Source organism: Zalophus californianus, chromosome 5 (genome assembly GCF_009762305.2).
Source record: "Zalophus californianus isolate mZalCal1 chromosome 5, mZalCal1.pri.v2, whole genome shotgun sequence".
NCBI classification, from domain to species: Eukaryota; Metazoa; Chordata; class Mammalia; order Carnivora; family Otariidae; genus Zalophus; species Zalophus californianus.
In genome coordinates, this window is record NC_045599.1 from 6287443 (window position 1) to 6309573 (window position 22131).

General features: G+C 48.5%; 1 protein-coding gene and 4 non-coding genes across 5 annotated transcripts; 3 read left to right on the forward strand and 2 right to left on the reverse strand.

Annotated features, from left to right (window-relative positions):
- The first annotated feature begins 297 nt into the window (after window positions 1-297).
- TRNAV-CAC lies at window positions 298-370 on the forward strand. The gene has a single exon. It is a non-coding gene; the product is annotated as a tRNA-Val (tRNA).
- A 421-nt stretch (window positions 371-791) lies between these two features.
- TRNAK-CUU lies at window positions 792-864 on the forward strand. The gene has a single exon. It is a non-coding gene; the product is annotated as a tRNA-Lys (tRNA).
- A 9358-nt stretch (window positions 865-10222) lies between these two features.
- TRNAK-CUU lies at window positions 10223-10295 on the reverse strand. Its single transcript has one exon. It is a non-coding gene; the product is annotated as a tRNA-Lys (tRNA).
- Window positions 10296-10735: 440 nt separating this feature from the next.
- On the reverse strand, window positions 10736-10807 carry TRNAA-UGC. Its single transcript has one exon. It is a non-coding gene; the product is annotated as a tRNA-Ala (tRNA).
- Window positions 10808-13321: 2514 nt separating this feature from the next.
- Window positions 13322-21560, forward strand: TRIM7 (tripartite motif containing 7). Its single transcript, XM_035727702.1, has 8 exons — window positions 13322-13843; window positions 14779-14874; window positions 15939-16169; window positions 16919-16941; window positions 17237-17352; window positions 17878-17913; window positions 19259-19796; window positions 20277-21560. The coding sequence occupies exons 1-7, from the start codon at window positions 13337-13339 to the stop codon at window positions 19768-19770; spliced, it is 1521 nt and encodes a 506-aa protein (XP_035583595.1). The 5' UTR covers window positions 13322-13336; the 3' UTR covers window positions 19771-19796; window positions 20277-21560.
- The last annotated feature ends 571 nt before the right edge of the window (window positions 21561-22131 follow it).

Consider the following 22131-nt stretch of genomic DNA (forward strand, 5'->3'; position numbering starts at 1 on the left):
TGCCAGGGCTACGTACGCAGAACTCACCCTGTTCAGGAGGCGCTTTCCCGCCAGTGGGGAAACTCCCAGTGGACGCCTGCGTCCTCAGAAGGGTGGCCGCACACGCCAAAACCAGTAATCCTCGTGGGTGAACAACCATACGAGGCCATGCCAAGAGAAGTGTGGCCACCAGACCCGAACACAGCTCAGGCGCAGCGCAGGGAACGTTAGCCGCTTGGAACTCTGGCTTCGCTCAACTCCGTCATTCCCTGCCCTGCGTAGCTTCAAGGTGGTGTTGGTCAAGAGGTGTGGGCGTCGGTTTCCGTAGTGTAGTGGTTATCACATTCGCCTCACACGCGAAAGGTCCCCGGTTCGAAACCGGGCGGAAACAACTTTTGGTCTGCATTTCGTTTCTACGGTCACTTCATCCACGCCTCTATTGCGCCCCAGGGAGATTAGGGGGCCTGTGGTCACAAAGAGGGAAGGACATGTGTGTGTCTATATCTTTTTCTTGGAGACAGGCAGTATAAACGGGACAGCAAGAGCACACAGCTCAGAGCACGCCCTCCGTAAATGCTCCGGTGTAAATTCAGTTTTCCTCAGCTAATCTCTTGCTCTTCCCTGCAAGAGCCCGCAGAGCCACCTCTCCCGGGTTGAGGGAGCGTAGGCTTCGGATCCTCCAACCCTAGTCACTAGGACAGTCAGACACACAGTAGGTACTCCGTATTTGCACAGTTGCTTTTTCAAAGTGTGCTCTCATCCCTGCATGTGCATTTTAGTCTTCTGGGATAGAATAGAAATTATGCCCACGTGCCCGGCTAGCTCAGTCGGTAGAGCATGAGACTCTTAATCTCAGGGTCGTGGGTTCGAGCCCCACGTTGGGCGCAAGTCCTTTTGGAAAAGTAAAAAAAGAACTTTTGATGCAAAGTCAGGCAACAAGGTTCTCTCCAAACCCACAGCTAGTGGAACTCGGCATTCCTGGCGGGGTTCGCGGAAACTGGGCTGGTGGCTGCCAGTAGCCCAGCTAAAGACTGTAAGGCCCTCGCTTGGCTGAAAGGCAGTGAGGGAGGGGTGGGTGCCAGCGGACAAGTTCCCCGGAGGGCCTGCTCCTTGGGCCACCGTTCCGCTCGCTGAAATCCGACTGCCCACGGTCAACACGTATTGGGCGCCTTCTGTCGACCAGACTGCCAGTCCGGTGTCCGCGGCGCGCTGCGCGGGAGGGGAGAGTGCGGCGTGGCTTCCGGAAGCTGCGTGGGGGGGACCCAACGGCCGCCGGATTCGCGACCACTTTACTGGGTGACTTAGAGGCTAAGCCTTCTCGCGCTCTGGCCGCCGCGGCCGGGTTTTTTTTCCGGTGAGAAAAGAGTGCTCTTCGTAATCTGAGACCCTCATCTTCAGTATATTCCTCTTTTTAAGAGTCCATCTTTTGTGAAATGTTGCCCCACACAAAGAGGAATGTAAAAATATCCTTTATTTTGGAACACCCTAACATGAGCACCCTCAGTTTACTGGTCTTGTCAGGAAATGCTTCCTTAACTTCAATTGAACTGATTTTTTTAGTCCTGCAAATTCAACCCTTTTTCTGTTTTCCGTATGTAGAAGTCTCCCTTAATACACGACGGACCGCAAGAGAAGTCTATTGGTCATGTAAAGCTCGTTTATTGAACTTGCTTAGCAAAGGATTGAATCGCCTTCAGTCTGAGAAGTGTGTCGAAGACAGGAATTAGGGGAAGTTTAGCATGACACCGTATAAGGGCAGTCTAGACAGGAATTGGTCAAAGTTGGTAAAATAGAAGGATTTGCTGGTATAGTCCTACCTCGATCATGTGAAACTTACGGTTACTATGGTCTTAATATGGTCTTATCTTGGAATTAATGGGTCTAAATAGGCTTGTGTCCCAGGAGTTTCAACTTTGACATTTTCTCTTGCACAAATATTTGTGGATTCGTTTGCAAATTGTAGTTTCAGGGCTTTTTTTTAAACCTCCTTCACTGGAAATGGAAAACATCCTAAAAGATCCTAGTTTTCATTAAGGGGAAGCCAAAGTGGACAGGCTTCTCGTTGCCATCTCCCAACAAGCTAGGAGCATCCCACCAGAGCTTTTTGCTACAATTCCTGCTTCTCTTTCCTCTCCACCACTTCCACAGTTGCCTCTCTAGCCAGGCCCAATTTGGAATCCCCTTTGGTAAGTGATCTGCTGCTCTTAACACAAAAGAGTCAAGCATTGATCAGTTCAGACATTCAGCAAACACAAGGAAAGTAGGATTTTTGGCCTTTCTCCTCCTTGGCGATGGAGGCAGAAGGACTCTTTCTGATTTACATTTCAGGATTCCTTCAGGAACGATGAGCAGAATGTGTGATGGGAGTGAGACTGAGTCAGAGAGAGGAACTGGAGGTACACAGCCATGGTCTAGACTGGAAGCAACTAGCACAGCATTGGGGAGGCAGCAGCCAGATGGGAGAAGGGGGTGAAGGAGCTAGGTGCACGGTTTATACCTGGGCAGGAGAGGGAGCTCCCCAGTTTCTACTTTAGATAGTTTAGTAACAGAAATCAAAGACTGAGTGTAGGAGTAGGGGCAACATTGACCCCACCTTTGGCCCTCCATCCTCTTCAAACCGGAGCAGTGACCTCCCTCCCACTACATGTTCCAGGCCCTTGGAGGTTAATGTGTGCCGTGACATGGAATGGGGGAAGGCTTGTTCTGATCTTCCCTAAAGTGGCACACAGAAGGCCCCACTTTAGGTAACTACCCTATGACCTCACCACCATACTCCTCATTCCATAAAATCTAGGGATTAAAGCTGGACTGGGCAGAGAATAGCTGTGGAGAATGACTCGGCACCGCCTGGATGGTTTGTCCCCACCCATACCCCCTGTCAGTAAGTTACCCTGAATAAAACTCTGTGTATGATATGGAATGGCTTGCTTCATTTTTTCCCTCTTAACGTGCCTTCTCAGTCCAGAAGATACTTCACTGACTCTCCTCCACCTTCCAACATTGAGGAGTGGGGTGGGGGGCTGAGAGAGAAGTAATGAGTTCACTCTTGAACAGGTTGGGAGATGTCTAAAAGGACATGTCCAAGATATGTGGATCTGAAGCTTGGGGAGCACTGTCATTGCTGGAGCCACAGACGGGCAGGGTAGAGGTTGGGTCAAGCTGTCAATCGCAGTGTGACTCTCCAGGGAGATAGCCTTGGGTAGACAGATGGAGAAGGAGTTGGAATAGGAGTAGAGCTAGCAGTGAAGCTTCCACTGAGGTCAAGAGAGTTAAGATGTGCAAAAAAAAAAAAAAAGGAACAGATCGGTAGAGTCAAATTCCATACACGGTCTAGTAAAGGAAGGCGGCAAGGTCTCTATGGATTGGGCCACTTACAGGTACCTGGTGACCTTGATCAGAGAACTAGACTCGTACAAGAGGACCTCCCACCGAGTGGTCTGGTGGAGAGGGGCTTACAAGTTGAAGACTCTCAAAGATCCCACCTCAGCAGGACTCAGCCTCCATTCCAATTCCTGGCTCTGCAGGTCTTCCAGAAGCAGTGTAGACAAATGAAAGAACATTTGGCAATATTAAATCATCAATACTAATCTTATATTTGCATATACAGAGATCTACATATATCATGTGTTAAGCCTCATCCCAATTCTGGACATTCAATGCTAGTGTTGATTGGTTTTATTTTTAGAAAATATTTTAAAGATTTAATTACATTTTAAAATTTAAATTTTCAGCTTTATTTAAATAACATTGACTTAGAATTTGATATTTCAATTTCCCTTTTATTTTTAATAGATAATTCCACATAATTTACAAGAAACAATCATTTTGAAAGCATATGTAAAACTCATTTTATTTTTGGCTTATTTATATGTACATTTTGATGAAATATATTCAAATCTCGTATTCTTTGAATGTATTTATCATTTCCTTAATCCTTTAGATCTTTAATGTCAATCCAGCACAAAATGGGTGAAAATTTAAACCTTCCAGCTGTCTCGCTAAAAAAGACAAAATGGAGAGAATTACCTAGTCTCAAACCTCCAAGGCCACATTTACCTTTCTTGCTGCGAGGCCTGATGCTTTCATTCACTGTTTTGTTTTTAATTGCTGAATGTGACTGGTTTCCCGACCTACTAATGGGTTGCGCCTGGCAGTTAGACGACAATATTTCCGAGGGCCCACGTAGAATATTTCCAAGGGCTCTGCCTCCCAGGTAGGGTGAAGAGACCCAGGCAGTGCCCATGACTACAAGTCTTACAAGGATCCTGGAAAGCTATTTCCACTCCCCATTTCTGTAGTGTAGTGGTTATCACATTAATCTAATACGCGAGAGGTAAGTTTGAAACCGAGGGGAAACGATTAAAGTACTGTTGGTGTTTGTTTCTTTTTCTTCTACCTCAAACAGTTTAATTGAATTTGTTTACTTCAGTCATCTGTCTTTGGAATGTATGTGCATATATATATATATGAATACTCTTTATAGTTTTACACGTACTCTTGTCTTTTCTAATTCGTGACCTGTTCACTTCAACCAATACAGTCCAGGTCTCTAGGTCTGTGGTATAAGATGGTGGTCTGTCTCTTTAGAGCATTCCTTCAAAGAACTTAGAATCCTGGCCGGTTAAAAGGCAACAAAAGGCAGGAATGCCACGCAACCACCCATGAAATATTAAAAAGTGCAAGCAGGAATGAGCTGGAAATATATGGTGGAAGTCAGGCCAGGGAAAAGTATTCACAAGGAAGATCGTAGCCGTGGTGATGACCGCGCCATGTACAACGCACTGTGTTGAGGGTGTCCGGTCCTGGTTTAGGTGTCTGCCTCAAAGGAACCTAACAGTCCTGGGAGGTACGCAATATTGTTTACAGGTGACGCCGCTGACGCACAGACACGTCACAGAAGGTGAGGAAACTTGCGGTACAGAAGTGGGAGCTCAAGGATGGAGAAGAGGGAAAGAAGCGGGGCACCGAGAGAAATTCAAGCAAGCACAGCGAGGAAACAGCTTTGGTTCTGCCCGGGACTGTCAGTGATTGGCTGGGTGGAGCCAACGGCGATGGCGGCAACTCCACACCGCGGACACTACTACGAGCGAGTTTAAATTCTTCTCCCCTGACTGGTGTCACTTCCAGCTCGGGGCCTCCCATCCACCTGTCCTCAGGCGGGCCACCTCTGCTTCTCCAAGTGGCGCCCTACTGTTCGCTCCCCGCGTGCCCCCTAAGACACCCACCTGGTGTCTACCCCGCCTTCCTCCCACTGTCCAGTCTGTCCTCAGTGGCGGAGAGCAGTCAAAAGGACCATCAGTCTCTCCAGAGGTTTCTCGGCCAGCCTCTCCACCGATCCTCACATGCGGCTCGTTGGCCTCGAGCCTGTGGGATGCTGCACGTGTGTTGGGAAGCAGGCTCCAGAGTTCAAGGGGAAAAGGCAGTGAAGCCTTCAGAGAAGCAGCCCAGCGGCGCTCGGGGGCCCCCAGCCCAGTGCTCCTGGCTTGAGAGATGTCGGTAGAGACGCATACCTGTGGACTTCTGTAGTGCAGCTTGCTTTCATGCCTGGAAAATAGGGCTCATGCTTTCACACCTGACGGGACACACTTACACATTTGACAAGCAACTTCTTTCCCAGCACTTCTATCAAACTGGGAAGCCAAATAAAACATGAAGGCTGTAAATCACATTGCCTTTATAGTTTCACACATCTTAAATGCAGACAAAGCATAACCAAAAACAGCATAAGGTACTAAAAAAAAAAAATCAGCTTCATGCCCATTTCTTTATCATTGCTCTTTCATACTTATTTGTATACTTTCCCAGAATTTACAGATGTAACACCCAACCAGGAAGGCTAGGGACTAATCATGGAACTTAGAGACCCAGAGGACTGAAGAGTGGGATTCTGGACCTCACCTGGAGAATTCTGCTGCTGCTGCTGCTGCCCCAGTTTCTTTTGTGTTTTTTGTTTGTTTGTTTTGTTTTGTTATTTTGGTTTGATTTGTTTTTCATGTTTTACTGAGTTGAGGTGAGTCAGTCAGTACATGCCCCTCACCCCAGGCTCTGTACTGCCAGAGTGTCTCCCGTACACCCTCCAAACTGACTTCCTTGGTGGCCCCAGAACTCTGGGAGGTCAACACCATCACTCAGTCACTCTTGCCAGAAGGATTTTGGTTTGTGTCTCAGCTAACTGAAGAGTTTTCATCCCTGCTCCTGTGGACACAGTAAACAAATCCAAAGCAGCACAATGAACACCAAAAAACCAGCTGGGTTGGGCAAAAAGCTCCACATGAAGCTGTCTGGTTTGAGTCATATTTCTTTTGGGTTACACTTAATGCTAACTTGTCATTCTGGGTTTAAAGCTTTCCTAGATTCATCTTGTTTCAATTAATGCTAACTATTATTCTCTTACTGATGCTTAAATTGTAGCTGCTTGTGAGTGGGAGCCCCTTCACATTGGCTCCTTTATCTTCAGCATCGCCCCAACAATTTGAAAGCATCCTTGTTTCCTGGCAGCAATTCACGCTTTGGACCCATCTGTAATTTTTCCTGCCTAAGGATGCAGGAGAATGTACGGGGAGCTTCATTTTTTTTTTTTTTTTCAGTGAAGAGTAAAAGAAAAAGCCAAATCTAAGTGCCAGGACAGTACATGGAGCCCAAGGTCTCTGGCTCCCCCTCTTCCGAAAACCCTAGGAAAATAGTTTTAAGGACATGAGTTAAGACTGAGGGTTCTATTTAATTGTAGTTCTTGCTAGATCTTTACATTTTTTTCAAGAAGTCCTCAACATTGTTACTGCACAAAATTATCTACCTAATTTTTTAATCTCTCACTCATTCCCTTTTGCTTTATTAAAAAAAACTTTTTATGAGGAAATTTGAAGTAGAGATTTGCCAAGTACCCATCATCCAGCTTCAATTTTCTCTCTTCCACAATCCCAATTTTATCTCTAACCCCATCACCTCCCACCCCACTGCCTCTATCTCAGAGGGTGTTAAGGACTGTGAGAAAATTAATGAGGGAGATCTGATAGAGTGGCAAGCAAACAGAGAAGGGCTTAGAAAGATGTATCAGAAGAGGTGACAATGAGCATAGGAAAATAAAAAGAAGCCAGCCTTTCAAAGATCTAGGGAAGAGGACTTTGGGAGAGGGAGCAGAGGGTTTGAAGGCTTTGAAGTAAGAGTGTGCTTGATGGGTTCAAGGAGGAAAGGAAGACTGGGAACTTGGAGGATAAGGAGCCACAGCCATATCTCCTTGGCTTTGCATTCTGATGACTCCATCTACACCAGTTGCTGTTCTTGTTTAAAAGTGGATAGAAAAATGTATGGAGGGCACCAGATCTGTAGTCTTAGAGGACTCCCGGGCTAATGAGAACTACAGTAGGACCTCAAGGTGGAGTTTTTAAGGACAGCTGAATGAACACATAGGCTCATTCAGAAGATTGCAAACAGACAATACACCTGGTGTTTCTAACTGCTATGAGTTGGTGGTTAAAGCAGGGAGACCACAGCAGCAACCGAGTTTCAGGTACCGGCTCTGTACTCCAGCTGTGACCTAATCAGTACCCCCCTCTCCTCCACACTCAGTGAGGGTTCAGAGAGATAAGTCCATAATTGTCATCTGGAATGTCTAAGAGAAAATATCACCAGTGGCTCAGATGTTCAGAATGATGCCTTTTGATAACCATAATTCATGGAGGAACTAGTGAAGGAACTAGTTAAAGGAACTAGTGATTGTTCCTGTTCCAGAAATTGCTAGTTTGATAAGAAAAACAACAATATCTGTAAGTTGAATTTCAAACCTTGAGAAAAACTAGGCTTTAATATTTACAACTAGATAAATTGAATATTAATCACACAAGTTTGTATTCTTTTCCATGTTAAAAAACCTTCCCTAGTCCTTAGACATTAAACATCTCAAATGACAACAGAGAGAGTTTCCCAAAATATCCAGTGATTTTAATCCAGTTGGTCCTGACACAGAATGGAAAAGCAGGTCATTCTGGGTCATCTATTTGGCCACTCTTCCTTTAGCATGCAGTCCTCCCAAATTAGGTTGCTCTGGTCAACATTTTGTCTTCCTATTTGCCCCAAATTTATATTCCCCAGGACATCAGCATGTGACTGAGACTGGCCTTTTATTTAGGGGACTTTGTGCCCTTAAACAAATGTGATATAATATGAACAGCAATGAAATAACAGGGTAGCATATGATGATGGTTGAACCATTTCTCCTGATGCTACACAGACCCTAGGAGAATGACTTTGCCAACTCTAACAAAGGGAAACCACTGATCATTAAAGAAAGAGCTGATATAGGAGTATTTTTAGACTAGTTAGAAAATAGCCAAAAATATCTTAAACCTGGAGATAATTTTCTGTTTCAAATGAGGTTTTAAATGAAAATATTCAAGTGGATGGTTAATAATTTATATGTAAATTATATATAATTATCATAAACCACAAGCCACATGCATGATCTAATAATTTAAATATGCCCCATATGACATCGAGACCAAGTAGAAAATCACATACAAATTTAATTTCTTGTATTTGGTTGGATTCTTTCTGTCAAAGGGAAAAAATTCACAGAATAAGAAATAACTGAGTAGGCCTTTCCAATGATGTCATGGCTTTGCAAATGAAGAAAACATGATAGCCTTCACAGAAATAAGCCTGAAAAAGAAAAAATAATGTTGTCCTATAGAATTGGATTAGAAGCCATAAATAAGAGTGACACTGTGATCTTCAGAATCTTTTGCTCATGTTCCTGTGAAGGGTAGAAGGAAGGTCCCTCTTCCTGTCAGGCAGTGCGTTGTAGGCCCTGCAATGGATATCATCTTATCTTGTAGGACAGGCAGTTAGGGAATTTTAAGGGGGGGGGGGGTGGAATCATGTCAGGTTTGTTAAAGCAGCCCATTGCCACCAAAGCAGTGGAGAAAAAGGCAATCTGATCCATGGTGGTAGGAAGGAATATCAATCAGCCTGTAAGATCTACAGTCCAGGGAGTGATTTGTCTATTTCCATAAAGTTTCAATCACATATAAACTTTGACGCAGCAATCTCACTTCTAGAAATTTGCCCCACAGATATGAGTGCAAAGTAACAACACTACATACTTATTAACTGCAGAATTGATTATAATAACAAGAGACTGGAAACAATAGAAAGGTCCATCAGTAGGTGATCTGTTAAATAAACCATGATTCATCTACAGGTGAATATTATGCAGCTGCAAAAAAAGAAAAAGATTTAGAAAATTTCCTGCATCTTGAGATGGAAAGATCTTCAAATATAAGAATTGTAATTATCTTTTTGTATAAAATAGAGGAAAATAGAAATATATTTGCATCAAAAGATATATAACTGCAAGAATATATACACAGGTACAAAAGTTGTTACCTAAGGAGGGAAGATGACGGTTTTCACTGGATATTTTTATGTATGATTCAATTTTTGAACAGTACGGTATATAACCTACTCAAAAGATGTTTTAAAAACTCATTTTGTGGAACTCTGGAAAATGCTATGGTGATTCTTCAAAAAATTAAACATAGAAATACCATATGTTACACTGGAATTAAAATTAGAAAGAAACATAAGAAAAAAAAGAAATACCATATGTTCTGCAATTCCACTTCTAGGTATAGCCTCAACAGAGGTGAAAACAGGAACTCGAACAGATATTTGCACACCCATGCTAATAGCCGCATTATTCACAAAAGCCAAAAAGGTGGAAGGAACCCAACCAAGTGTTTATAGACAGATGAAGGGTTAAAAAAAATGTAGCGTGTCTATATATATATAATGGAGAGTAGTCATAGAGATAGTAGAATGGTGGTTTGCCAGGGGCTGGAGGAAGGACAGAATGGGGAGTTAGTATTTCCTGGGTGGATTTGCAGTTGGGGAAGATGAAAAAGTTGTGGAAATGCATGGTGGTGATGGTTGCACAACTGTGTGAATGTGTGAAAAGCTACAGAACTGTACATGTAAAAATTATTGAAACAGTAAATTTTATTATGCATATTTTAACAAAATTTTTTAAAAACTAATAATTTACATATATTTATATGATTCATTTCGTTAGCAGTAAATCATAAATTAATCAACGAACAAAGGCATAGCCACAAAAAAGCCCACCTGAATACCACACACAAGAAATTTCCAAAGTAGAATTTTTGTCCCAGAGGGAGTCATAGAATGAACCAATTGTCCTTAATTGAGGACGAAGAACAAAAAAAAAAAAAAAAAAAAGCGAACCCTACGCCCAACGTGGGGCTCGAACCCACGACCCTGAGATTAAGAGTCTCATGCTCTACCGACTGAGCTAGCCGGGCGCCCGCTGAGGAAGTTTCAACATTTCTTACTTCAAGGTAGCATTCAGACTATATGCCGCTCCAAATTCAGAAATGGGTTTCTTTGCAACATCCAGCCGCCTGGCAGACCCAGAAACTCAAACTCCGCAGATCATGCCTGACCGCCCCTCCCACCTAGGTCTGTTTTCTGCTTGCTCTGCTTTGCCAGCTACCTAACCTTTTTCCATTCCCGAAAAGTGCAGGGCTCAAAGGAGGGAAAACATGAGCATCCTAATGCCACTGGCACGCTCACCTTGTGATATTTTAATCAGGAGTTTAGAGGTACGGTCTAGGCATTGGAGTGGGTGAGTCCCGCCACTGCCCTTTCCGATCTGGGCAACTCCAAAATACGGGATTTTCCCCCAGGGCTCTGCGCGTTTGGAAAACTTAGTAAGGAAAAAAAGAAAGAAGCAAGCGCGCCTTGGAGATGCCGGGGATCGAACCCGGGGCCTCATACATGCAAAGCATGCGCTCTACCACTGAGCTACATCCCCGCTCCAGCCAAGGTCTTCTCTGAACATTCTCTTGGCTACTTATTAGTAAGGGGGGGTGGAGTGAGGTGCAAACAGCCAGATGCTGGTAAAGCCGGTCCGGCAGTGCCAGAGCCACTAGTGGTTGAGTCCTCTACTGACTCCCAGGCGAGCGGATCTCCACTGAGGGACACTGGCGGGGAGAACAGGGCCGGAATAAACCCCTGAAGGCAGCAGTGGAAAACGTAGGAGAAATCATCAGGCACGATGCCCCCAAATGAACTGTGAGCCGAAAAAGGAAAGTAAGGAAGACTGTGCGCAGGCTGCTACGTTTGTTAAACAAGAAAAAGGGGAGTGTAGCTAACTGTATAATATTTGTATAAAATAATTCTGAATTGCTAAGTTGATCGCTTGGGATGGGGAGGAGATTAGAGCGTAGACGAGAGGCACATTTTTCGGTGCGAACCACTCTGCATATCCGAATTTTGAACCACGTTTAAATCAGTTCAATCCAAGAAAAGTTTCCCATCGCTTCCTGTGCAACAAGAACTGCTCTAGAAATCTGGGGGTCCCGCCACGAACAAAACTGACACAGTCATCTCCTCTAACAGCTCAAATTCCAGAGGAGGTAAAGTGTTAGAGAGAAAATAGAGACAGCTTGAAGGACAGAGTGTGGTAAGAGGTGATTTTAAACTGTGCTGTCCTGGCAAGTTTCACTGAGACGGTGACATTTGGAACAAGACTTGAAGGAGGTGGGAAGTAAGCCATGCAAGTATGGGAAAAGAGAGGTCCAAGTAAAGGTAAAAGCCGGTTCAAAGGCCCTGAAAAAGGCTCTTGCTGGCATGTTGCAGGAATATGGAGGTCCCTGTGGCAAGACAGGAGTCAACAGGGAAGAGGGATAGGAGATGCGGGTAGAGAGGCTGGGCGCAGGGGATGAGGTCAAAGGATAGGTAGGTAGGGCCTTCGGAGGATTATAAAGACTTCAACTTTTACTTTGAGCAGCGGGAGCCAATGGAGGGTTTGAGCAGAGGAGAACTTAAAATTGATCTGATTCAACATGTCAACAGGACTGTTCTCACACCTGGGTGGAGAAGCCAGGGTAGGGCAGTGTGACAGAAGGGGAGAGAACTGTTGTGATCCTGAGATCACTGGAGGTGGTGCAGTGGAGGGCGTGAGAGAGTGAAGACACACAGGGGACTGATGGTGGAGTGTGTGAAATGCTTTCCTCTTGGGAGTCACAGAGGACTCCCCAGTTTGGCCGGAGCACCTGGAGGGATGGGGTTGCTGTTAAATGGGGTGGGGTGGGGAAGGCTCTGGAAGGAACAGGTGGAGGGGCAGATTAGAAGTACAGTTGTGGATATGGTGAGTGTGTGAGATCCCGTAGAACATGCTACTGGGAGTTGGATGTGGGAGCCAGGCATAGCTGGGGATACTGGGTGGGGATGTGTACTGTGGCACCAGCAACAAGAGGGTCTTTCAAGCCAAGAAAGTGGAAAAGATCAGGAGTGAGTATAGACAGAGGTCCAAGAACTGAGCAAGTGCAGGAAGAGGAGGAGGAAAGCACAAGGGAGGCCAAGAAAAAAGTAGGAGAGCCAGGGACTACAGCATCCTGGAACGCGCTGGGCAAGAGTACCAGCAAGGAGGAAGCATCAGAGGAAAGGGCAAGTGAGGTGAAGCCTGAGAAGGAGACTTTGCCTTTGGGTTAGAATCGCTGAGGTCACTGGTGACCTTGATAAGAGTGGTTTCTGAGGAGGATGGTGTCCTGAGTGCCCTTTGGGAATGAGGCATGGCGGTGGAAGCAAATATTCCTGGAAGTTCTGGGGGGACATTAGAGGGTTGGGTTATTTTGGTGGAGATTAAAGTGGGAAAATGTATTGTAAATGTATTATTTGTTCAAAGCCAAAAATTAAAGAAAGAATAAACAAGGGGCAGAACAACCGTGGGAAAAGTAGCCGCCGAAGTGGATACAAGCCACGCTTGGGGGTGGGGGCAAGAGCCATGTTACAGACACTAAATTTAGCTCAGCACCGGGCCAGGACCAACCTGCACTCCGGGAACCTGACACTGTGGCCTCGGCGCTAGGCCCTTGGCCCGGCCAAGGAGTGGAGTGGCACCCAGCTGGGTGTGTGCGCCCACTTATCCAGGCCCGTTTCCCACGGCTGACTGGGTCAGGCTGGGGGTGGCCTAGAGAAGCTTGCGGAGGGGCTGGGCGAGGTGGGGGGGGGGGCGTGACGGAGAGGGGGTGCCAGGGGACCAAGGAGGCCGCAGACCAAACCAGTGTTTGAGCGGCCCAGAGCCGGGGGCGCATGGCGCTGGCCCCCACTTGGATCCGATCGAGTAGTGAGGTCTGGCCCGCCCACAACGCGCTCACTCCCTTCTCGTTTCCCGGCCCGGCAAGCTCTCAGCTCCAGTCTCTGCCAGCCCGGCTTCAGCCCCGCCCTTCCTCTCCCCGTGGGTCCTCGGAGGCCGAATCCGGCCTCACCGCTCCGAGCCGCACTGTCGAGCCCCTCGACTTCCCCAGCACCGCCCGACTTAGGTGCGCTGAGGGAGCGCATGGCGGCGGTGGGGCCGCGGGCAGACCCCCGCGCCGGGGCCGAGGCGCTGGCACTGGCCGCAGAGCTGCAGGGCGAGACCACATGCTCTATATGCCTGGAGCTCTTCCGCGAGCCAGTGTCCGTCGAGTGCGGTCACAGTTTCTGCCGCTCCTGTATCGCGCGCTGCTGGGAGCGCCCCGGCGTGGGAGGCCCAGCGCCGTGCCGCGCGCTGCCCGGCCCGCTGCCCTGCCCACAGTGCCGAGAGCCCGTGCGTCCCGGCCAGTTGCGGCCCAACCGGCAGCTGGCCTCGGTGGCCACGCTGCTGCGGCGCTTCGGTCTACCTGCGGCCGCGCCAGGGGAGCGCCAGCCCATGGAGGTGGCGCTGGCTGGGTGCGTCCAGCATGGCGAACCGCTCAAGCTCTACTGCCAAGACGACGGACGCGCCATTTGCGTGGTGTGCGACCGCGCCCGCGAACATCGCGCGCACGCAGTGTTGCCGCTTGACGAGGCTGTGCAGGAAGCTAAGGTGAGCTCCCCCCGCCACCCCAGTGCAGAACCCCAGGACCCAGCTCGGGTTCTGTCTTCCCGCGCACGCAGTGCAGGCGGCTGGCAGGCAGGCAGGAGGCCCAGGTGAGACCCTGCCTCTTTTTTCCTTTGCCATGCTACCCAGCACTGGCTCTGGGACTGAGTGCGGCTCTCGCTGTGTCACTGCCACACCACTAATAACACCCTCCCACCCACCTCGAGTTGCCCTCTGGGCTCCCTACTGGACCGACTTCGCGATACCTCCACGGACTTGGCGATTTTCTGTCTGTCCCTGGCTTCTAGCAGTGTCTCCGTCGCACCCACACTTCCTCTGCCCGCACTCTCAGCACTTTCCCCGGGCGTGGCGCTCTGCTACGTCCTTGCGTCCTGGAGCCCAGTGGGACGACCTTCCCAAGAGGTTGGGGTAAGGCAGTGGGTGACTCCTGGGTTGAGCAGAGCACCAAAAGCTGTCTTGGGCTGTGTCAAAGATATGGATCTGGGGCAGTCTCTTCCCTGCCTCCTTTCTGGGGTGTCCTCAGAGGCTTCAGGCACACAGTCCCCCGTCTTTCTTTACTCCTTATACCACTCCAGCCCTCCCACCCAGGCGGCTTTCGGATGGTGAGGAGAAAAGCAGAGGGGAAGACAAGGTAGGTTAGGTTGGGCTCCTACATGGCCTGCATTTCAGCTTGGATTGTGTACAGATGGTCTTGGGGAAATGAGACCTTGGGGCCTTAGGAGTCACGGGTCAGTTCCCCTACTCTGCTATGTGCGTCTGTGCAGGTTGTAGCCATCCCCATGTCCAGATATGGCTTCAACCCTGCCTCCTCCTCATCAATGAAGAGGGTCTTCTCTTTGTCCTGGATGGCTCCAGGAAGGCACAAGTTGGGGTTTCCAGAGTCCTCTTCCCATAATGTCTTCCTTCTCACCCTCCTGCAGGAGCTCCTGGAGTCCAGGCTGAAGGTCCTGAAGAAGGATCTGGAGGACTATGAGGTGTTTCGTTCCACTGAAGAGAAGGAGAGCAAGGAGCTCCTGGTGAGCGGGGCACCCTCCAGGTGGGCCCTCTTTGAGTGACAACAGAGGACCACCCACCATCCTGGCCCTGTGTGTGCATTCTTTAAAAAGAAGTAAAGTGAAGAGTGAAAACTGGAGGGATGACAAATGTTGAAGGAGAACATTTAGCTGAGTAAAATTTGCAGATATTACTGGCTTTATTCAGGGATTCATGAATTGGGCAGCATCCCATCTAGCAGGTAGAAAACAACTCTGAAGGGATGCCTGGGTGGCTCAGTCGGCTAAGTGCCTGCCTTCAGCTCAGGTCATGATCCCAGGGTCCTGGGATTGAGCCCATGTTGGGCAGCCTGCTTCTTTGCCTGCCGCTCCCCCTGCTTGTGCATGCCCTCTCTCTCTCTCTGACCAAAAAGAAAAACCTCTGAAAAGCTATACAAGGCAAAAGATTTCATAAGCAGAAGGGAGCAGGAACCAGGAATTTATACTAGGCCAAAAAGCAGATTAGTTATTACAAAGTTACTTTCCCTCTTGGGGAGTGTAGGGGTTTATCAGGCAGTTACTTAACTAGTACTGCTCAGGTGATTCCTGATTGGTTTAAAATTCTATTTCTGGGAAAACTGAAACTGTAATTAAGTCTCTGTTTCCTGAGGTGAGACTTAGCATGGGTGACTCCATTTTGGGTCTGTTGTCTTGTTTTTAACTCGAAATAAATGTGTTTGGGGTGGGGAGGATGTGACCTCAGTTTAATCCTTACAGTGGCTCTGGGAGGCACTAATTTATTCTTCCTACTTTGCAAATGAGGCAGCTATAGCCCAGGGTGGTTCTGGGGCAAGTTTGAAGTTGCCCTAGGTTGGTGGGAGAGCACATTTGTGACAGGGGACTTGACAGCATGTGTTGAAGCTGCTGTGTGCTCAGAGTTGGGATATTTAAACTAAAGGATGTATGTGGTGGGTATGTGTAGGTGAGCCTCTGACCCCTAAACAGTGAGGTAGATGGAATTCTGTCCCATGGGATGGCTCAGAGGCTACTACCCAAATGCTACATCTTGATGTCCCATTGCCTCTCCAAATTCTCCTCTCCTGAGACAGAAGCAGATGGCAGCTGAGCGAGAGAAGGTGGGTGCAGAGTTCCAGGCACTGCGGGCCTTCCTGGTGGAGCAGGAGGGCCGGCTCTTGGGCCGTCTGGAGGAGCTGTCCCGGGAGGTGACACAGAAGCAGAATGAGAACATAGCTCAGCTTGGGGGTGAGATCACCCAGCTCTCCAAGCTTAGCAGGCAGATCCAGGAGACAACTCGAAAGCCTGACCTTGACTTTCTCCAGGTGAGTCTGGATTGGCCAGAGGTATGAATCATTTATCCTAAGGCATTACAAATGGCAAGTGAGAACAGAGTCAGATTCTGTGAGTTTAGTTAGAATTGCATACTTGAGCAGGAGGCGAATGGAGAAAACTGCACGGATTCTCCTGGGGTTAAAGGCATAAAAAGATGTAAAACTTTCTTGACCTCGAGCCACAATAAAGATCTTATTGGCTTTACTCAAGGATTCATGAATTGGGCAGTATCCAATCTAGCAGACAGAAAGGAGTTCCAAAGAGCTATATACAAGGTGTATCTAAGCCTTGTGACAAAAGTCTTGGAAAATAATACTTATCTTTAGTACATGTGATGCATTTTGACATTTTCTACTCTGTTTCCTTTGGAAATAGTCACAATCCACAAATAAACTTCACAAGTCACAAATGGGTCAAGCATAGTCATTTAAAAGAGGCTGGTCTGAGTGACCAGTCATTGCCTCAGGGCTGTGACTTATCTGGGATGGTGTCGAGAGCAGAGACAGCTCTGGATCCCCGCACATGGCTCCAGTGGTGATTCTGTAATAAAGGGAACATTTGCAAAGCTGTGGGAAGGGAGGTGATGAGACACCCAGTAATCAGGCACAGCAGAAAGCCATTGCCATCTGGGCCCACGCAGGTGGTAGGGCGTGGTACACCTTATTGCCAGTTTTATTTTGTCAAAGATGACTGGAGGTTACCTGATGCTGAGTTGGTTTTCTTTCATCTTGCTTTCCAGGAATTCAAAAACACCCTAAGCAGGTGAGTGGACCTAAGAGTTCCTTAGGCCTCTCCAAGCTGGCTCTTCTCCTTTTCCACTGAGCTCTCTCTCTTCATCCCCTTACCCCTGACCTCTCATCTCCCAATTCGCACACTGCCTTACCTCTGTACCTTCTAAGGCAAATGTCCACCTGCCTGGCTGTAGATATTCTGGTGCAAGATCAGCCTCTCCTTTCTTCACCTCTCCCCACCAAGAGGACCTTGCCATCCTAAATGCCTCAGCCCACTGGGAATAGGACAGTGTTTGTGGGCCTTCCTCAGGGTCTTTGTCTTGCAGATGCAGCAATGTGCCTGGCCCCAAGCCAACCACAGTCTCTTCTGAGATGAAGAATAAAGTCTGGAATGTTTCTCTCAAGACCTTTGTCTTAAAGGGGCTGCTCAAGAAGTTCAAAGGTAGGGGGCCTGTGCTTGGGGTTGGGCCATGCAGTGCTGGTGGGCATGGTGTGTTTCTGGTAGTTTGGGGTCCCAAGGATGTGCCTTTCTAAAAGCTATGTGAGAAAGTAGGAGCTAGGGTGTGTCAAGGCCAGATTGGTGCAGGGAGATGGTAGTAGCAAATCCATTCAGCAACAGTTCCCCCCTCCACCACCACGTCCCCAGCACAAAGATTCCCCCAGGAACAGTCAGGGTAGAGGGGTATTAGCAAAAAGAGGGATGAGGAAAAAGAGCTCAGCTCAGACCAGCTCAGGCAAAAGAGGGGGAAGCTGGAGAAGTAGAACTAGAGTACTGCCCCTTCCCCACCCCCCACACTTGACCCAGAGTCTGTACATCAACTCTCAGCCTCTGGGGTATCTGGGGAGTGAGTGAGCCAGTGGGGCTATAAATGTCAGAGGAGGTGGTATCTTTTGGTATCACTGTAATTGTCAGATAGACAATCTTCTGAGTTATTTACACATACACTCCTTTGTTTCTCCTCCTCAGAGGATCTTCGGGGAGAGCTCGAGAAAGAGGAGAAAGGTATGATGGTTGTTGTGATAGTGAGTTCCCATTATTTGGCCATGTAAAGAATCCTGCCTACCTCTGCCTTCTGCTGTCTGCTTCCTCATCCTTGCCTCCCAGTTCTGGCTCCCTCAGGCTTCAGTGGGACCTGTAGGCCTATAAATTGTGGGTCACTCACCTGGACGAGTCTCTCTCCCCTCTCCCCACTCCCAGACAGACACCTCTGCTGGGGACAGGGGTTATGTGCAGGGGTCAGGGAAAGCAGGAGGAGATTAAAGAGAGAAAGGGAGGTAGTTCTTATTACTGCAGAGCTCTGGGGTGAATGGGATCCAACCCCACAGGAGGGCAGGGGAGGGGAGGGCACATATTGCTGATGCTGGTGACTGAAAAAGCTAAGTCAGAATTTACCTTGGAACAATCTACACCAGCTGAGTCAGATCATGCTCTTCCTCTGCTCAGAACCCTGGGACAGCCTCTCTCACTCCACATAGTCCTCACTGTGGTCCTCCAGGCTTAGGGATCTGGCCTCACTGCACACTCTCCCCCTGGCTTACTCTGTGCAGACACAACAAGCCCTCCTTGCCGCTCTTGGGATGCACCAAGCACACATGTACCTCAGGACATCTGCACTTCATTAGCTGGGCCTCAGCCTGGTATATGCATCCTCCAGACAGCTGCATATCTGGCTTCCTCACTTCCTCTATGGCTTTGCTGAATTGCACAGTGAGGCCTTTTCACCTTCCCTGGCCAGTCTGGTTGAGATTATAGCCTTCTCTCCTGATTCCTCTTACCATCCGTGTTTATCTTTTCTCGTTTCTCCCTCCCTTCCCCCGAGAAAGGAAGCTGCAGGAGGACAGGGATACTGAACTGTGGGATTCCCGGGGCCCACAACAGTCCTGGAAGATAGTACTTAGGACAAGTGTGCATATTTTAAGTTTTTATTATGAAAATTGTGAACATACACAAAAGTAAAAAGACGATCATAAGGCATATTATGTTCTCATCACACACCTTCAGCTAATACTTTTCTTGAACACCCTTACCCCCTTTTTCCCACTGGAAGCAAATCACAAGTCCTTTCCATAAATATTAGTATGTTATCTCTAAAGATAGACTTAAAAAAAACCCCACATAACCACAAAACCATAGTCACAATTAGAAAAAGTAACGGTTCCTTCTCATATCTAGTGTTCAAAATTCCCCCATGTCTTTTAAATTGGATTTGTGGATCTGATCCAAATTAGGTTCTTACATTCCATCTGACTTTCCCACGTACTTTGTGGGGGGATGGTGATGGAGAAGTAACCGGTGAAAGGTGAGCAAGGGGCTTGCATGGGACGTCTGTCCCTGTGTCTGCCTTCAGTGGAGCTGACCCTGGACCCGGACACCGCCAACCCCCGCCTCATCCTCTCCCTGGATCTGAAGAGCGTGCGCCTTGGACAGCGGGCCCAGGACTTGCCCTGCAACCCACGCCGCTTTGATACCAACACGCGGGTCCTGGCGTCCAGCGGCTTCTCCTCGGGGCGGCACCACTGGGAGGTGGAAGTGGGCTCCAAGGACGGCTGGGCCTTTGGCGTGGCGCGCGAGAGCGTGCGCCGCAAGGGCCTCACGCCCTTCACCCCTGAGGAGGGCGTCTGGGCGCTGCAGCTCAACAGCGGCAAGTACTGGGCGGTGACTAGCCCCGAACGGACGCCCCTCAGCTGTGGCCACCTGTCCCGCGTGCGGGTGGCCCTGGATCTGGAGGTGGGCGCCGTGTCCTTCTACGCCGTGGAGGACATGCGCCACCTCTACACCTTCCGCGTCAATTTCCACGAGCGCGTGTTCCCGCTTTTCTCCGTCTGCTCCACCGGCACCTACTTACGAATCTGGCCTTGAAAGCCCTCCGCGGCCTCTCAGAGAGGGTGAGTCAGTCAAGGGGGCATTCCTCCTTGTCCGGGAGCTGCCCGCGGGAAGCAGTGGTGCCCTCTGTCGGAGCCTCCTGATTACTTTGCTCCCCCCCCCCCCCCCCCCCGCGACTCGGCCTGGGTTGCCTTAGAGGGGCTCCTGCAGGCCACAACATTAGAGCCAGCGGAATGGGCGATTGTGGAAAAGGGTTCTGCGGTCAACTGAGCAGGGGGAGATGCCTTGGACCCCTGGGGCCAGTCCTCTGCCTGTTGTGGGCAGGTGGATCTGGCCTGAGCTGTAAGGAAGTGCAGGTAGGTGAGGACGCCAGCCAAGCTACCCACAGAGGTACTTCCCATCCCTGGGGTTTACTGCCTGGGCTTAGCAGGGCCTCTGGTTCTGTGGAGCAACACCAAACCCAGTGCTGTCCTCGGTGCGTGGAGCAGGTTCAGGCCCAAACATCCAGGTTCATGATCACTTCTGCTTTCCCTTCTTGTCAGCTGTCAGCTCTGCCTTCAGACACCTGGATCCAGCTGGCCTGAGGTCTCTACTCAGGAAGGAGCGCTGTACTCCCAGCTCAGAGAACAGCCTGGACCAGAACTGGAAGGAGATTCTTGACCTGTACATGAGCAGAAAGCCCAAGGGCATGGCTACTTTCCAGTACCCCTCAACCTGATGATACAGAGTGATATGTACTTTCTCGGCCACAGTGAGAGCCATGTGTGCTCACAGATGCCTAAACCCCTTCCAAATGCCAAAGCATAGTCTCCCTTGAGTAAGGAGACCAAAGGTTATGGAATTTTCAAACACAAAACAGCACTTACAATTTTATGGATGTAACTAATATCAGCATGGGACAGCACATGGGATGCCTCTGACATACCCTTTCTGGAACTTGCCAAGTGTACGCCAACAGCAGCCTGGTGCCAAGGTCTGCTCAGCCTTTGCCCTGGTGGGGTGTTATCCCTTGGCTAATTGTTCCCCAGCTTCTGTTTGGGTGGGTTTCTGGGAGGGGGTGTTGGGCTGTTCCATGCTTAATGCTCCCCAGGGAAAGGAGATGAGGAGAAGGAAATAGACTGACCTCATTTCTAGGGTGGCTTAGCTCATTCTTGACTCCCCCAGACTGAGTGCAAGAGCACAGTAGGAGCAAAGGTTTCTGCTAGACTGGATGAGCAATTGTGTTTAAGTGTGTGAGGAATGTGTGCACATGTGTTTATATCTCAGATTGAGGGGGGTAGGGGTGTGTGTGGGTTTTGGAGAGGGCATTTATCAGCATGTGCATAGGGCTTAGGTATTGCAAATCGACCTAGGTCAATTTGGTAATACCTTATTTTTTATTTGTTGCTAAATATTAGCTACCCCATATTTAGGTCAGGGCCATAGGTTTCCTCCCCCACTACCTGGCTACCTGGCTAGATGAAAGCCAGTCTCAGACGTCTTCTGTCCTGCATAGGTTTAGACAGGTATGTTGGCATGTAGGGGCAGTGACAATTGAATAGTCTGGTCTGCAAGTGTCATGGAGTTTCTGTGCTCTATCCCTGAGATGCTTCAAGCACACTTTGCATACAAGGGTCTTACAGGGCAGGCATGATACTGTTCTAGAGGCAGACCCAGTGGACATAGCACCAGGTAATCAGAATCCAGTGGCTTATGGGCTGGGGCTAGGATCATATAAGAGTCCAGCCACAGAGGTGGCTTAGTCAGTTAAGCCTCTGGCTCTTGATTTCAGCTCAGGTCATGATCTCCAGTGGTGAGATCGAGCCCCTTGTGGGGCTCTGTGGTGGGCAGGGAGCCTGTTTAAGATTCTTTCTCTCCCTCTCCATCTGCACAACTCCCCCCGCCCCCCGCCACCAGCTCATGTTCTCTCTCTCCCTCCAATAAATAAATAAATCTTTAAAAAAAAGGAGTCCAGCATACAGTATCATTGTATCATTCCAGAGGGTGAATCCTATGTGGTGTTCACACACAGAGAGTAGCTTTAGAACATTGTAGCCAATGCATGTATTTGAATACCACTAATTTCCACAAGGAAAACCCATTTTTAACATTCACTTGCTAATTAAATTGGCTAATGTTATCATCAAGCCCTAATGGTATCTGGGCTTGTATGGGTTTTGGACTGAGTATCACAGTTAAAGTCACGTAACAACTGTGCTGAAGGACTGCAACACATATTACAGGTCACAGAAGGGGGGTGTCTGGTGGAGGTGCCCATAGGGCCAGGTCTGGGGACTGCAGGGGTGGCTGTCTGTGTGTATATTTTCAGCTTTTATGTTGTGAATGTGATTGTGTGACTACCAGAGTATGTGTGTTTGCAGATTAACTACATAGACATCTGTGTATCTGAAGAAATAT

What these genes read in the sequence shown, in the direction of transcription:
- TRIM7 (XM_035727702.1), top strand. Translation starts at nt 13,337, where the DNA reads ATGGCGGCGGTGGGGCCGCGGGCAGACCCCCGCGCCGGGGCCGAGGCG. An exon ending in AGGAGAGCAAGGAGCTCCTG is followed by an intron (nt 14,875 to 15,938) that starts GTGAGCGGGGCA and finishes CTCCTGAGACAG; the next exon opens with AAGCAGATGGCAGCTGAGCG. An exon ending in CTGACCTTGACTTTCTCCAG is followed by an intron (nt 16,170 to 16,918) that starts GTGAGTCTGGAT and finishes CTTGCTTTCCAG; the next exon opens with GAATTCAAAAACACCCTAAG.